This window comes from Heterodontus francisci, chromosome 17, assembly GCF_036365525.1.
Source record: "Heterodontus francisci isolate sHetFra1 chromosome 17, sHetFra1.hap1, whole genome shotgun sequence".
Taxonomy (NCBI): domain Eukaryota; kingdom Metazoa; phylum Chordata; class Chondrichthyes; order Heterodontiformes; family Heterodontidae; genus Heterodontus; species Heterodontus francisci.
In genome coordinates, this window is record NC_090387.1 from 75565234 (window position 1) to 75582441 (window position 17208).

Sequence of the window (17208 nt, forward strand, 5' to 3'; positions counted from 1 at the left end):
GTGCTGTAACAATTTTGAGATCCAACTTTGAATGGATCGACTGCCCCGATCTGGGCCGGATGGCCCTGCAGATAGCGCGCACGCGCGACTCGACCTTGCTCGAGGTGCGAACGCTGTGCTTTGTTCTCGGAGACTCACCACATCTTCCGGCGCACCTCCTCCACTAGGTCTTCGTAGAACTTGGACCGCTCAACAGTCTGAGGCTTGATGTGCAAGTTTGAAAATCGCGGCGTACTTCTCCTCTTTAACTTTGACGAGGCGTTAGGACGCTCCGACTGGCTCGCCATTCTCTTACTGCTTTGGTCCAGCTCCCCCACTGTCCCTTCGCTACCTTCTGTCTGCCCACCTCGTACCTCCGAGCGCTGTCCCAAACTCGCTCGCTCTCTTTTCAAAACCCAACCGACACCGGCGGCACACCACGACTGCAGGGCACGCGGCTCACCGACGTCATCCTCACAACGCCACGCGTCATCGCCCCTTGTGCGTCTTTTATTACGTCAGATATGTGAGGTAGTGCATATATGTCTATTAAGCTCCATGATTGTTTATTAATAATAACCATCTATGTGTTTTTTCCCAGACATTGGAAACTTATCTCATCCCTGAGACATTTTTATAAAATTACGATTTTTACGACGCCAGCCAAATCTATCTCTCTGCGCTCATTACGTTGTTACGCGCAGTATCAGTGCTCGGCTGCTTCTGCCTATCAAATCTGGGCGGGAGATTTGAGCCGCTGGCCCCTTTCCGGTAACTTGAGCTTTCTCTCCCTTATCCTGAGCTAATCGGCTCCCGATGCCGCGGTCTGAGTCCTACCTTCCGGTACCTTCGGGAGGGCTGGAGGAAAACTTCTTCAGCCTAGATGACATCCTGATGACCCAGGAGAAGATACCTTGTCGGACCGAGATGGTGCTGCCGCGTCTTGGCTTCCTGGATAAGAGCAGCGAGGCCGACCTCATCCCCGAGGTAGGAACGCGGGCTGGCCGCTGTCAAGTGCGTATAGACTGGGAAGGAAAACTGTTCACGGGATCTCCGAAAGACCATGTCAACTAACTGAATGAAGCAGTGTCATTGGAGAAATGTTTTAATTAGAGTCAACGCTAGCAATATGAAATAGAAACTGTTACGTTCCGTGACCTGGGGGCGCCTAAAGGAATGCCTCTGGCCCTAATTTTGCGGTTAGTGGCAAACATTTTATATGCCAACCCCACCTTCTCGTAAGTCAGGAGACAAACTCTTAAAAATCACGGGATTTAGTATAAAAATGATGAGTTGCTTTTTCCGATGAAAACCGATATAAATTGACGATTGGTTTGTAAACCTCATTGGTGGCTTATTTAATGTCTAACAAGTCAGAGCTCTTTACAAAAACTATAAATCCGTTGAGTTGGCAAGTCTGATTCCATTTGCGCTTGCCCACAGATTTTCCATGGGCTTTTGCAATGGAGCTTGTGGTAATTGGAAATCCAAGCCACATTGTGCCTGCTACAGGGAATCTGGTGAACAGGGCAAGCAACTGTGTGTCTCCTTAACCAATCAGATTCAAGAATCCTCACTGAGGCAATGTAGAGTCTAAACAAGAATTTGTAAATTGGAATGCAATGCTAAATCATGTACAGAAAATGAAACTGAGAAAAAAAGACATGTATTTATATAGAACCTTTCACAGACATCTCTGCTTTACAGCCAATGAAGTACTTTTGAAGTATAGTCACTGTTGTAATGTAGGAAACATGACAGCCAATTTGCACACGGCAAGCTCCCACGAATAGCAATGTCATAATGACCAGATTATCTGTTTTTGTGATGTTGATTGAGTGATAAATATTGGCCAGAACACCAGGGATTACTCCCCGGCTGTTCTCTGAAATATTACCATGGGATCCTTTACATCCACCTGAGAGGGCAGATGGACCTTTGGTTTAACATCTCATCTGAAAGGCCGCACCTCTGGCACTGCAGCACTCCCTCAGTACTGCACTGGAGTGTAAAACTTGATTTTTGTGCTCAAGTCCTGGAGTGGAATTGCGGCACAGTGGCGCAAGGGCGGCACAGTGGCGCAGTGGTTAGCACCGCAGCCTCGCCGCTCCAGGGACCCGGGTTCGATTCCGGGTACTGCCTGTGTGGAGTTTGCAAGTTCTCCCTGTGTCTGCGTGGGTTTTCACCGGGTGCTCCGGTTTCCTCCCACAAGCCAAAAGGCTTGCAGGTTGATAGGTAAATTGGCCATTATAAATTGTCACTAGTGTAGGTAGATGGTAGGGAAATATAGGGACAGGTGGGGATCTTTGGTAGGAATATGGGATTAGTGTAGGATTAGTATAAATGGGTGGTTGATGTTCGGCACAGACTCGGTGGGCCGAAGGGCCTGTTTCAGTGCTGTATCTCTAATCTAATCTAACCTTTTGACTCAGGTGAGAATGCTACCAACTGAACCACAGCTGACACTATGAAACTTAACGTTGACAACTGTAAAGTACTGCGCAGGGAATGAGTGGAATTGAGAGGGAAAGAAGTATGGGATAAAGAGAGAGAGCAATAAAACACAGAATTTAAAAAAAATATCTGACAATAATTAAAGGCTGAAGTAATGGGACTCCACACTAGTAGAAATTTTCAGTGCCAGAAAAGTTGTTTGGCAGTAATAAATACTTATCACACTGTTTTAAAAAGTGCCTGAGTGGAAACGAGATGGACAAATGACTAAAGCCTTCCGGGGAGACCCAGAATTAATCTGGGATTAAAAAGCTAGTCTAATGGCCATGAAATGATTGTCGATTGCTGTAAAAACTCATCTGGTTCACTAATGCCCTTTAGGGAAGGAAATCTGCAGTCCTTATCTGGTCTGGCCTACATGTGACTCCAGACCCATAGCAATGTGGTTGACTCTTAACTGCCCTCTGAAATGGCCTAGCAAGCCACTCAGTTGTATCGAATGGCTACAAAGTCAATAAAACAGAATGAAACTGGACGGACCACCCGGCATCGACCTAGGCTCCGGAAGCGACAACAGCAAACCCAGCCCTGTCAACCCTGCAAAGTCCTCCTTACTAACATCTGGGGGCTTGTGCCAAAGTTGGGAGAGCTGTCCCGCAGACTAGTCAAGCAACAATCTGACATAGTCATACTCACGGAATCATCCCTTACAGACAATGACCCATATACCGCCATTACCATCCCCAGGTATGTCCTGTCCCACCGGCAGGACAGACCCAGCAGAGGTGGTGGCACAGTGGTATATAGTCGGGAGAGACTTGCCCTGGGAGTCCTCAACATTGACTCTGGACCCCATGAAGTCTCATGGCATCAGATCAAACATGGGCAAGGAAACCACCTGCTGATTACCACCTACGCGCCCCCCCCCCCCCCCCCCCCCCCCCAGCTGATCAATGTTGAACAGCACCTGGAGGAAGCACCAAAGGTGGCAAGGGGACAGAATGCAAGGGCACAGAATGTACTCTGGGTGGGGGACTTCAATGCCCATCACCAAGAGTGCTTCGGTAGTGCCGCTGCTGACCAAGTCCTAAAGGACGTAGCTGCTAGACTGTCTGCGGAAGGTGGGAAAAATATACTTGACCTCGTCCTCGCCAGTCTGCCTGCCACAGGTGCATCTGTCCATGACAGTATTGGTAGGAGTGACCACCGCACAGTCCTTGTGGCGACGAAGTCCCGTCTTCACATTGAGGATACCCTCCATCGTGTTGTGTGGCGCTACCACCATGCTAAATGGGATAGATTTCAAATCGATCTAGCACTGCAAAACAAGGCATCCATGAGCTGTGTGGGCCATCAGCAGAAGCAGAGCTGTATTCCACCACAATCTGTAACGCATGGCCTGGCATATATCCCACTCTACCATTACCATCAAGCCAGGGGACCAACTCTGAGTGCAGGAAGGCATGCGAGGAGCAGCACCAGGGATACCTCAAAATGAGGTGTCAACCTGGTGAAGCTACAACTCAGGACTATTTGTGTGCCAAACAGCGTAAGCAGCATGCGATAGGCAGAGCTAAGGGATCCCATAACCAATGGATCAGATCCTGATACATCCAGTCATGAATGGTGGTGGACAATTAAACAACTAACTGGAGGAGGTGGCTCCACAAACATCCCCATCCTCAATGATGGGGGAGCCCAGCACACCAGTGCAGAAGATAAGGCTGAAGCATTTGCAACAATCTTCAGATAGAAGTTGATGATTCATCTCTGCCTCCTCCCGAAGTCCCCAGCATCATAGATGCCAGTCTTCGGCCCATTCGATTCACTCCGTGTGATATCAAGAAACGACTGAAGGTGCTGGATACTGCAAAGGCTATGGACCCTGACAATATTCCGGCAATATTCTGAAAACCTGTGCTCCAGAACTTGCCACACCCCTAGCCAAGCTGTTCCATTACAGCTACAACACTGGCATCTACCCGGCAATGTGGAAAATTGCCCAGGTATGTCCTGTACACAAAAAGCAAGATAAGTCCAACCCGGCCAATTACCGCCCCATCAGTCTGCTCTCATTCATCAGTAAAGTGATGGAAGGTGTTGTCAACAGTGCTATCAAGCAGCACTTGCTTAGCAATAACCTGCTCAGTGATACTCTGTTTGGGTTCCACCAAAACCACACAGCTCCTGACCTCATTACAGCCTTCGTTCAAATGTGGACAAAAGAGCTGCACTTGAGGTGAGACATTAAGGCAGCATTTGACCGAGAATGGCATCAAGGAGCCTCAGTAAAACTGAAGTCAATGGGAATAGGGGGAAAATGCTCTAGCACAAAGGAAGATGGTTGTAGTTGTTGGACGTCAATCATCTCTGCTCCAGGACATCACTGCAGGAGTTCCTCAGGGTAGTGTCTGAGGCCCAACCATCTTGAGCTGCTTCATCAATGACCTTCCCTCCAACATAAGGTCAGAAGTGGGAATGTTCGCTGATTGCACAATTTTCAGCACCAATCATGATTCTTCAGATAACTGAAGCATTCCGTGTAGAAATGCAGCAAGACCTGGACAGTATCCAGGCTTGGGCTAATAAGTGGCAAATAACATTAGTGCCATACAAGTGCCAGGCAATGGCCATCTCCAACCAGCAAGAATCTAACCATCTCCCCTTGACATTCAATGACATTATGATCACTCAATCCTCCACTATCAACATCCTGGGGGTTACCATTGACCAAAAACTGAACTGGAGTAGACATATAAATACCGTGGTTATAAGACATACCTGGGCAATTTTCCACATTGCCGGGTAGATGGTAGTGTTGTAGCTGTACTACTAAAATAGAGTATCTGGTCAATTATCTCACTGCTGCTTGTGGGAAAAATTTGGTTGCCACATTTGCCAACATTACAACAGTGACTTTGTTTCTAGAGTTCTTCATTGGCTATGAAGTGCTTTGGGACATCCTAAAGGAGTGAAAGGTGCTATATAAATCCTTCCTTGTTTGGGCTCTGGCAAATGATAGGAAACATCGACTCCTACCTTGTGGAGAATTGCCAGCTGCGCTCAGTTTCTAGTTGAGTAGCTGTTTGTGTTATATTGTTAGCTGAATTTACTTTTTGTTCCAATAAGGGTACCAAGATGGAACTGCCTCTTTGGACAGCCAAAGGACTGTGTGACCCCAAACGCCGCATTGTCTCTGCTGGCATTCCAAAAGTGTATAAGGGTGGCTGGCGGACAATTTTCAGTGCCGACGCAAAGGTAGTGGACCTGCATAAAATGGGGCCGTATTATTATGGTTTTGGAACACAGCTGCTGTATTTTAATAATCCAGAGAACACAGAGATTGCTCAGACAATCTTACAGGTGAGAGTCCCAGTTTGCTGCATTTCAGGGTGCCATTTATGAAAGACTATTTCAATAAAAACAAAAGAATGCTGATCTTGGAAATCTGAAATAAAAATGGAAAATACTCAACAGGCCAGGCAGCATCTTTGGTGAGAGAAACTGAGTTAAATTTTTAGAACTGGCAAAAGTTAGATTTTTTTTTAAAAATTGTTCATGGGATGTTAGTATCGCTGGCAAGGCCAGCATTTATTGCCTATCCCTAATTGCCTTTGAGAAGATGGTGGTGAATCCCTACAGTTCTCGAGTCGGTACATTCACAGTGCTGTTAGGGAGGGATTTCCAGGATTTTGATCCAGTGACGGTGAGGGAACGGTGAGTGGCTTGGAGATCAGCTTTTACATGGTGGTGTTCCCATGCACCTGCTGCCCTTGTTCTTCTAGGTGGTAGAGGACATGGGTTATGAAGGAGCCTTGGCCTGTTGCTGCAGAGCAACTGCTGTCAAAAGGAATGATGGTGCAAGGAAAGAGGGGGTGGTAATGGGATAAGTAAAGGAACAAAAGATGAGTCCAGAGGAGGTGTAAATGGCAACAGCAGAAGCATTACGGCACATGCTATCCAGAAAAATGGGAGCAGTCGTTATGACCAGTGGTTATTCGTCTCACTAACACTTCTTTTACCTTGCAGCATTATCCCTTTAGTCATTTAATCTCTGCTGCTTTCCACCTGACCACAGACCTTCCCTTATGTTCTTGCCCCACCATTCCCCACCATGGTTTCCTGCCTCTGTACCCGTCTAAAACCATTTCTAACTTTTGCCAATTCTGATGAAAGGTCATGGACTTGAAATGCAAATTGTGTCTCGCTTTCCACTGATGCTACCTAGCCTGAGTATTCCCAGCACTTTTTGTAAAGTTTATTTGGATATGAATGTTATGGGATGGAGTTGTCATTCTATTGATGTAACTTTGTAAGGATTCAGATTTATGGTGGTTATTTCTCCTCACATGAGTTCTTAATCATTTCCTGTGTTTATAAGCCAGTTGCGCCCAGACATGCTGTCCTGCAGCTCTTCGAGGGTGTAACAACTCGATGTAAAGAGGTGATTTAACATTAGAAGCAATTAAGCCAGTGGTCCACTGGTGCTGCGGCAGTGTATTGTGTTAGTTCTGCCACATATGTAACTTTCTGTTCCTTTCCTGGCCCTTTCCAATCCACAGTAAGGAAGCAGTTGTCCTCTGTAATGCATTTTCCCCACAGTAACAGTTGACTTTGTGACTTCCCAGTATTCTCCTTTGGTGCTAGATATTGGTGCTGTTATTGTGCTGCCCAAGTCCAGTATGATCTTGTTCCTAGCAGTTATAAAAGTTTTGAGAGTACTACATTCTCTTGCTCTAGTATATGCGAGCATAGGAGCAATTTACGTTGACCGGTAATTATTTTATATTGTAATCACTGTTCTGTGTTGTGCCATAGAAAAACTTAAATAATTTTATGAAAATCATTGCAGTACTGAGAAACATTACAGGATCGCAAAATTGTTACAGCACAGAAGGAGGCTACTTGGCCCATCAGGTCTGAATGAGCAATTCACTTAGTGCCATTCTCCCCATAACCCAGCACCTTCTTCCCTTTTAAATAACTATCTAATTCTCTTTTGTATGCCTCAGTTGAGCTTGCCTCCACCACACTCTCTGGCAGTGCATTCCAGATCCTAACCACCCTCTGTGTGAAAACGTTTTTCCTCACGTCGCTTTGCTTCTTTTGCCAATTACCTTAAATCAGTACCCTCTTGTTCTTGATCCTTTCAGGAATGGGAACAGTTTTTCCCTATTTATTCTGTCCCGATCACTCATGATTTCAAATACCTCTTTCAATTCTCATCTCCGGCTTATCTTTTCCGATGAAAACAGTCCCAACTTCTCCAATCTATCTTTGTAAATTAAGTTTCTCATCCCTGGAACCATTCGTGTGAATCTTTTCTGTTCTCTCTCCTATGCCTTCACATCTTTCCGAAAGTGCGGCGTCCAGAACTGGACGCAATACTCCAGTTGAGGCCGAACCAGTGTTTTATGCATGTTTAACATAACCTCTCTGGTCTTGAACTCTATGCCCCTATTAATGAAGTCAGTGATACTGTATGCTTTATTAACTGCTCTCTCAGCCTGTCCTGCCACCTTCAATGACTTAAGGAACATATACATCCAGGTCTCTCTACTCCTGCACTCCCTTTAGAGTCGTAGCCTTTGTTTTATATTGTCTCCATGGTCTTCCTACCAAAATGAATCACTTCACACTTCTCTACATTGAACGTCATCTTCCACTTGTCTGCCTACTCCACCAACTTATCTATGTCCTTTTGAAGTTCTACACTGTCCTCCTGACAGTTCACAATGTTTCCAAGTCTCACATGATCCGCAAATTTTAAAATTGTGCTCTGCATGCCAAGGTCTAGGACATTACTATATGTCAGTCCGTGTCCATATGCCGCAAGATCTGGACAGCATTCAAACTTGGGCTGACGTGTGGCGCGAATGTAACTTGCCACTTAAGTGCCAGGCAATGACCATCTCCAACAAGAGAGAATCCAACCACCTCCCTTGACATTCAATGGCATTACCATCGCTGAATCCTCCACAGTGCACTGTGTATTAATTACATCCTTTTTCATCGTGACCTCAGTAGCACCTTCTTGCATGGTAAAGACTGATGCAAAGTATTCATTTAAGAGCTCAGCAATGCCTCCATGCATAATGCCCCTTTTTGGTCCATAATCTGCCCCATTCCTCCTTTTACCACCCACTTTAATGTTTATATGCCCATAGAAGACTTTGAGATTCCCTTTTTATATTCACTGTCAGTCTCTCTTCATATTCTCTCTTTGCTTCTTTTATTTGTTTTTCACTTCCCCTCTAAACCTTCTACCACCTGACATCTATCATAAGCACATTTCTTCTTTAGCTTAATCTCTTTCTCTTTTGTCATCCAGGGAGCTCTGGATTTGTTTTCTCCACCCTTCCCTTTCGTGGGAATATACCTTGACTCTGCCTGAGCTATCTCTTCTTTTGAAGGTAGCCCATTGTTCAGGTACCATTTTTTTCCTGCCAACCATAGATTCCAGTTTATCTGGCCCAGGTTCATTCTTATCCTATTGAAGTTTGCTTTCACCCAGTTAATTATTTTTGCTCTGGATTGTTCTTTGTCCTTTTCCATAGCCAACTTAAACCTTATGATACAATGATCACAGTCCCCTAAATGTTCTCCGACTGACACTTGATCCATTCGGCCCACCTCATTCCCAAGAACCAGGTCCAGCAGTGCCTCCTTTTTTATTGGACTGGAAACATACTGCTGTAGAACATTTTCCTGAACACACTTGAGGAACTCTTGCCCCTCTCTGTCCTTTATACTACTACTATCCCAGTCTATATTTGGATAATTTAAGTCCCCATTAAACAGTATAATTCCTGCACCTCTCTGTAATATCCTTGCAAATTTGTTCCTCTACATCTTTCCCACTAGTTGGTGGCCAGTAGGCTATACTGAGCAATGTAATTGCACCTTTTTTATTCCTCAGCTCCAGCCAAATAGATTCTGTCCTTAACACCTCTGCGACATCATCTCTTCAGCAATGCAATGTTCTCCTTAATCAATACTGCCACCCTCCCTCTTCTCTTCCTTTCCTATCTTTCTTGAACGCCTTGTATCCAGGAATATTTAATACCCAGTCCTGCCCTTCTTTGAGCCAGGTCTCTGTTATAGCCACAACATCATATTTCCACATGGCAATCTGCGCCTGTAACTCAGCAGCAGTCTTATTTACCACAGTTCGTGCATTCACAGTAACCCTAATTCAGACTTTGTTACTTTCTCTGTTACTCTGACCCCAACTAATAAATTACTATACCCTACTGTAGTGCCATCTATCTCTTCCAGTATTCTGTGCACCTTGGTATTCCTCTCTGATATTACCTCCTGGTTCCTACATCCCTGCCAAGTTAGTTTAAACCCTCCCCAATAGCATTAGCAAATCACCCCGCAAGGGACTCAGTCTGTTTAGATGCAGCCCGTCAGGCCTGTACTGGTCCCATCTCCCCCAGAGTCTGTCCCAAGAATTTAAAGTCCTCCCTCCTGCACCATCTTTCTGGCCACGCAGTCATCTGCTTTATCCTCCTATTTCTATACTCACTTGTGCGTGGTACTGGGAGTAATCTGGCGATGACTACTTTTGAGGTTCTGCTTGCTAATTTCCTACCTAGCTTCCTAAAGTCTGACTACAGGTCCACATCTCTCTTTCTGCCTATGTTGTTCATACCACTGTGGACCACGACTGCTGGCTGTTCACCCTCAGGATGCTCTACAGCCCTTCAGTGACATCCTTGACCCTGGCACCAAGGAGGCAACGCATCATCCTGGATTCATGTCTGCGGCTGCAGAAACACCTGTCTATTTCCCTCACTATTGAATCTCCTATTACTATTGTGCTTCCAATCTTCTTTGTGCCCCCCTATGTAGCTGAGCCACCTGTGGTACCATGGCCTTGGCTCTGGCTGCACTTCCCAGATGAACTATTACTCTTGTCAGTATTCAGAACTGAATACTGGCTGGAGAGTGGGATGCACTCGGGGGACTCCTGCACTATCTGCCTGTTTGTTTTTGATTGTCTGGTGGGCACCCATTCCCTCTCTCCCTGCATTTTGTTAAGTTGTGGGGTGACCACATCTATAAAGGTGCTATCCATGAAGCTCTCAACCTCACAGATGCACCGCAGTGACGCCAGCTGCTCAAGTTCCGAAACCCAAACTCAAGCTGCTGCAACTGGTGACACTTCCTGCACAAATGGTTATCCAGGACACAGAAATAAACCTTAGTCCACTAAGTGCTAATAAACATTACTACTGCTAATGATACATCTCACTACTATCAATAAACCTTACTTAAAAATAAACGGTAACACTCACCAGCTACTTACTTGTTACTTGTTATTAATACTTACATTTTTAACTTTTTTAAACTTCCAGTTGTTTAGACTAAGCAGCAATACGCACCAGCCAATCAACTCAACTTTCCTGTGATGTCAGTTTGAATTTTAATTTTTCTTTTTTCAAACTCTGGCGCATCCCCGGAGACTGCTGCTGCCGCCTCTCGCAACTCCCTCCAGGTAAGTGGAAGGCCCCAAGCCTGGGTCTCGCTTTAGTCTCTACCTGGTAGGTTCTTCGCAGGTCTGCTGCTGCCGCCTCTCCCAACTCCCTCCAGGTAAGTGGAAGGCCCCAAGCCTGGGTCTCGCTTTATTCTTTACCTGGTAGGTTCCTCGCAGGTCTGCTGCTGCCGCCACACCTCCCAAGTCCCTCCGGGTAAGTTACCATTTGTAAAACAGGACCTGATGGCCTTTTTAAAAATCGGAGTGTGTATTGATACCACTGTTTCAGCCAATGAGTTGGGGTGAGGTGGGGGTGGGGGGGTGCGAAGAGTAGGTGCTCGTGAGACTTGCAGCAAACAGATTCCATTTTTCAGCAAACTGAGTCTATTTAACCAGAATCTCTATGAACTACAGCAAACAAATCATGTGACCAAAACTTCGAGAATCTCCTGATGAGAGCAAGATTATTTCTCCAGAAAAGTGCAGTGAGTGCAAGATAATTATATAATGCAAATTGTGAGCATAAATCAGTTACTTCAGCAGTGTGGTCTCCAGACGTGATTGGACAAATTTCCCTGTCAATCATTTCCATTCTGGCTGGGACTTGTGTCACTGTATGTAGCCTTTTTTAATCTACAGTTGCTATATTGTACCTTTTCACTAAGATTATTCTTGGCGCAGACATTTGTCAATCGCTTCCGACGGATCATGGATTCCTCCCAGAACGCGTACAATGAGGACACATCGTCGCTGGTGGCTCACCTGGACGAGCTAGAGCGGGAGCTGTTCCGGGCTGGTCAAAAGGAGTTGAATGAGTTTCAGAAGTGGGAGAAGGGGCAGGCCATCCAGATCACCACCTCCAACCTGGTTCAGAGCTATGGCAAACGGAAGTTTGCAGAAATGGAGGCCTGAAATGGAACTCTGGCCAGAGAAATGCTAAGACAGGTGGCTAATACCAGCGATTCTTCTCCAATATATAATTGTCTTTCCTCTAAGTTGAAAATAATTCTGCAGAAATTATGACTGAGTTATTAGAACAGTGCAATCACACTGGGATCAAAACTAAACCAATCGGAGGACATTGTATTCAACTGCAACCCAGTCACAGAGGTCGAATTGCTCCAATGGATTGGGAGTGATTCCACTGGCACCGTACTCACTGCCCTCCTCCTGCACACACAAAGCTACTTGCGAAAGCTTTCTTCAAGCCAACATTTGATGCAGTAAGCATTCAGTTTCTTCAGGGTTCAGCCATTGCCTTTTGTCAAAGTGTGGTCCATTTACCTTCATTTTGAGCCTTGCTGATATCCAGTATGGGATCCCTGCAGTACTTTGTAACAAAGTGGAATTGACAGTTGTATCTCCTCGAGCTGTCCAGGAAAGGACACTTGTTAAAGACCAAGTTAAGATTATTTTTAATGCTCTGTTTTCCTTCTAAAATTGATTCTGTCTGTCTTTCCATTTGAAGCCAAAAAATGAAGAGTTCTTCTGGTGTAGAATGGTGCATGATAACCATGTGTCTTGTACTTTTGGTCTTGTTTAAATATTTATTGAAAGCCCTGCTTATATTGCATGATTATTTCGCTGTTTTTGCTAGCCACAGCCTGACAATTCCAGGCCTCTGGTGTTTGAACTTGACTTTTGCTCCTTTTTGGGTCTCAATTGATCCATGTCTGGACAGATCATTCATTATTTGAGGAATAGACAAGTGACTGGCATGGTGTCATTCATGGCTCCAGTGTAGTTTTGTTTTGGTTGTTGATGTGCTTCATTGTTCAAGTTGATGCCTAAAATACTCCTTCCTGTCATCACTGGCTCCTTGACTCTTAGTAACCTATGCCACAGCTCATATTTGAGCTCCAGAATACTTGTCCTTGGTAAACGAAAATATATTCCTTCACAGGGCTGTGTAATATCTCTCCTGCTACTAGTGAGGGCAGCAGAGATGCAGTTCATAGTGTGGGCAAGTCAGGTTCTGTTAACGTTAACAATGTAGGTCACTGGAAATATAAATTCTCGATTAGCAGTTAATCTGTAAGGTCGTTTTTAAACAGACTGGTTCCACGGACTGGCTCAATATGCCCCTTGGGTATGTGCTACTTGCAAAGGGAAGGCAAACTGCATGGTCCATCAATATTCACCTCTTTCACATTGAAGAATGAGAGAATGTTACAATGAGATCAAGGGCTTCTGATGATATAAAGAAGCAAGGCTGAATGATGTCAAAAGCTTGTATTAGGACTTTGTGTGGCCCGCTGCCATCTAAATATGTCAAGCTTTTCTTGTATTTACTGGTTGTAGTGCCATGGAGCTGTAAATTGCCATCTGTTAATTTTTTAACTAAGTTTTTAAAATGCTATTAATTTTAATCCTAACTAGGTCTAGTATCTTTAACCATTTCAGTGCTTGTTTTTAAAAATATACTTGAATTTTGTGCATATAGTCACTTGGTAGTACAGAATTTGAGTATTGCTGATAAAAGTGACATGCTGTCGAAGCTTTTCTTGCACTCATCAGAACAGATGCAAGAATGCCAAATTTCAAAGGGAGCAACAATTTATACTGCATGAGAAAAGGGTGCTGATTGGTTGGCAAGGTCAAAGTTGTGGCATTGCCACGGTAAATGCACCAGGGAACTATTATGCTCCATGCTTTTGTTTAATTCAAAAAAAGCACAATGCCTAGACATGTTCTGCTTTCCTGCAGAGGACGGGTCCCTCTGTATGAATATATGTAGCTTTCAGCAGGCATAAATGAGCTGCATTGTGAGCCTGACTGATGATCTTAAATTGGTTGCTAGTGTAATTCTTAGCACACTCAGGATTGCTCAGTAGGTGCTGTCCAATCGCAGAATCATATCTAACATTAGACATTGTGTTCTGCGTTTTGCAAGTATGGGCTGGTTGAGTATGGCTAGCTTCATCTGTTGAGTTGCCTTACCCTTCCATGGTAATTTGAGGTAGACTGGGCACATTTCAGCTCCGAAAGTGGCAGCCTTAGGCTAATTTGTGAGTATGCACTATACACAATGAGCAATGATCTGATCGTGGTAGCCATTATCCTGCAGGATAGCTTTGCTCGCCCTATTTAGACGTTAAGCTTGTACGGTGAGCAAATGGCTCGGGCCCTATTTACAAGATTTCCAATGAGGCCAATCTTAAAGCACGTGGAGCTGTAGGAATCCCAAAGCGTATATTGACCAGTGAAGGTAGCTGGTGGAAGACAGTAGCAGAGAACCCATTAGCGAATTTCTCAACCAGCACATTGAGGAAAGGGAACTCATTAGACTGTTCCATTTCAAAGGTGAATTTGAGTGTGGGATGGAGCACACTAAGGTGTGTAAGGAAATTCTTGTATGTAGCTGCAGATTCAAATATAGCAAATGTATCATCTGCATATCAGAATTATGAAAAGGGTAGGAGGTTAGGGGTCATTCCATAGAGAAATCAGCCATGCTGAAGGCCTTGGAGCTGATCATAAACTGATTTTTATTTTAAATACTACACTGATCACTGCTTAGACTATGCAGCCCTTTTTTAAATACTCTTATTGGATGAGGGAACTGCATTCCCTCCCTGTCTCCAGAAAGTGACTCCCATGTTTGTTTTTTTTAAAAGCAATGCCCGAGATGCAAATAAGCTTCTAAGATCATCAGTAATTAACTGAAATATCCAATATTCACAGTAACCACATCAGATGTAATGAGTGCTTCTGCATTATCACTGTATGATTAAAGTGGATTATCCTTGTCATTAATGAAGAATGCAGTGATGTTACAAAACAATGCTTTTTTTTTCACATCGTTGCATAGCACTGCTTCCTGAACATTTATTTTCCTTTAAACCCTGCCCTTTTAAATTGATTCTTGGCTACTTTTCATGCTGTGATATGTCAGCAGTGATACTGACCTGGAATCTGCTTAATTAAAGAGCCATTGTGATATGGAGCAAAGGTTAATTGATGTTAACTGAACAGTATTAACAGCAATAATATGGAACCCAACTTGGGTTATATAAGATGTTGTTATCTATTAGTTGCAAGTACGAAATGTACTTTGTGTTGCTATGGTACTAGTCACATGATACTTTACACCTGATTTGATGTTGATTTTTTTTTTCTGGCATTGCCCTTTCACCTGTGACAGCTGTACTCTTATTACAGCATGGGGACCTCTTATAGTCCACTTCCCCTTCATCTGCCTGCCACTCCCGAAGGGTTACTACTCTTAGGAGCTTTTGGCCTCTATTTGTAGCATCACGCCCAAACAAATCCACAGTTTCCTTGCTGCTCAGAGAAGCTAAATAAATTTAGGAAACAGCACCATTTCTGCATCTATCAAGCAAGTGAAAGGGCTCTATTCAAACTTACTGTGATATTTCTTTGTCTGTGTTTCTGTCAAGATCTCTGGGCTGAATTTTACCTTGTGCTTCAGGACCCGACGTCAGGGCAAAACACAGGTCCCAAGCCTGCAATTGCGTGCAGCAGGACTGGCCTCCTAATTTGCTGCCTGTGGGCCTGCTTTTAAGGACTGCGTGTAGGTGGGCTTCTGATGCTGCTAGCCCAATCTGAGGGTCGACAGCTCTGAAGCCACGGCAGCGCCACCGGGAGAGATGGCCGCTGCTGAGGCTGGCAGGAGACTTCAAGCCTGTGACAAGTAAGTTTTTTTTTAAAAAGTGAAGATTTCATGGAGCTGAGAGGGGAGACTGCTCCGGGGAGATCGTTTGGGACGTGCAGGCTGCCTTTCCATCCCGGGGCCCCCACTGTGGGCCAGTAAAATTCTGCCCTCCCTCTTCTTTCATCTCTTATCCTGCCTATCTGTTCTTTCCATTTGCCTTTTTATATCCCTTTGTTTCTATGTACCTTTTTCTTCCCCCTGTGGTTTTTCTCTCTCCTGCTTGCTTTGAATCTTGTATTTCCATTTCCCTCACCCTTTTCTCTGTTTTGGTTTCTTTACCCCCACCCCTTTCTGTTCTTTATCTCTCCATTTCTCACTTCCAGTGTTTATCTCCTCTTCCTTTGTCTCCCTCTGTCTACCTTTTTTTTCTCTGTGACCTGGGTGATATTGAACTATTTCCTCCTCTGGTTTGGGGTTTAGAGTCCCTGAGGGGTTCTAATAAACACACTCTTTGGATGGAGCTGTTTGTTTTCACTGTAAGGTGCAGATACATTTACTTCTACCACAAGGGAATTATCTTTGACATGTTCTTTTGCTTTAATGCAGAAAATTGACTTTGTTCATATGATTCCTTTCCAAACAGTGGTCACTTTGACTCCAGGGCTAATACAAATATTCAGCATTTTAATTTTCTGACTAACCTGATTTTCAATTCTCTCAGTGACGACATCCATCAATATCAAAATTGATTTTCCCTTTGTTGAGATATTAGGGTCCAAATAAGGGGTAGATTAGGCCAGATAATTTCTTTTTGCATAGAAACATAGAAAATAGGAGCAGGAGTAGGCCCTTCGAGCCTGCTCCGCCATTCATTATGATCATGGCTGATCATCCAACTCAGTAGCCTGTTCCAGCTTTCGCCCCATACCCTTTGATCCCTTTAGACCCAAGAGCTATATCTAGCTCCTTTTTGAAAACATACAATGTTTTGGCCTCAACTGCTTTCTGTGGTAGCGAATTCCACAGGCTCACCACTCTCTGGGTGAAGAAATTTCTCCTCATTTCAGTCCTTAGACTTAGACTATGACCCCTGGTTCTGGACTCCTCCCACCATCGGGAACATCCTTCCTGCATCTACCCTGTCAAGTCCTGTTCGAATTTTATAGGTTTCTATGAGATCCCCCCTCACTCTTCTGAATTCCAGCAAATATAGTCCTAACCGACTCAACTCCTCATATGTCAGTTCCGCCATCCCAGGAATCAGTCTGGTAAACCTTTGCTGCACTCCCTCTATAGCAAGAACATCCTTCCTCGGATAAGGAGACCAAAACTGCGCACAATATTCCAGGTGTGGTCTCACCAAGGCCCTGTATAATTGCAGCAAGACATCCCTGCTTCTCTACTCGAATCCTCTCGCTATGAAGGCCAACATACCATTTGCCTTTTTTACCCCCTGTTGCACCTGCATGCTTACCTTCAGCGACTGTACGAGAACACCCAGGTCTCGCTGCATATTTCCCTCTCAGTTCATAGCCGTTCAGATAATCTGCCTTCCTGTTTTTGCTACCAAAGTGGATACCCTCACATTTATCCACATTATACTGCATCTGCTATGCATTAGCCCACTCACTCAACTTGTCCAAATCACCCTGAAGCCTCTCTGCATCCTCCTCACAAC

General features: G+C 44.6%; 2 protein-coding genes across 3 annotated transcripts in view; one reads left to right on the forward strand and one right to left on the reverse strand.

Moving 5' to 3' along the window:
- The window catches only part of LOC137378596 (diacylglycerol O-acyltransferase 1-like), a 224690-nt gene extending 224250 nt beyond the window's left edge, over positions 1 to 440 (reverse strand). The window contains exon 1 of the mRNA XM_068048897.1: positions 139 to 440. Within this exon, the coding sequence (XP_067904998.1) occupies positions 139 to 287 (149 nt within the window). The 5' untranslated portion in view covers positions 288 to 440. The remainder of the gene's footprint in view (positions 1 to 138) is intronic.
- A 319-nt stretch (positions 441 to 759) lies between these two features.
- Positions 760 to 12471, forward strand: gins3 (GINS complex subunit 3). Of its 2 annotated transcripts, none has more exons than XM_068049704.1 (3): positions 760 to 993; positions 5563 to 5796; positions 11597 to 12471. In XM_068049704.1, exons 1-3 carry the CDS (start codon positions 796 to 798, stop codon positions 11825 to 11827), a joined length of 663 nt encoding a protein of 220 aa, XP_067905805.1. In that variant the 5' UTR covers positions 760 to 795; the 3' UTR covers positions 11828 to 12471. The 2 variants fall into 2 exon arrangements, with proteins under 2 accessions (XP_067905805.1, XP_067905806.1); XM_068049705.1 differs by having other exon boundaries at positions 760 to 966.
- The last annotated feature ends 4737 nt before the right edge of the window (positions 12472 to 17208 follow it).

Coding starts and splice junctions, on each gene's coding strand:
- gins3 (XM_068049704.1), top strand. CDS start 796: ATGCCGCGGTCTGAGTCCTACCTTCCGGTACCTTCGGGAGGGCTGGAG. Junction 994..5,562: donor CGCGGGCTGGCCGCTGTCAA/GTGCGTATAGAC, acceptor TGTTCCAATAAG/GGTACCAAGATGGAACTGCC. Junction 5,797..11,596: donor TTGCTCAGACAATCTTACAG/GTGAGAGTCCCA, acceptor TTCTTGGCGCAG/ACATTTGTCAATCGCTTCCG.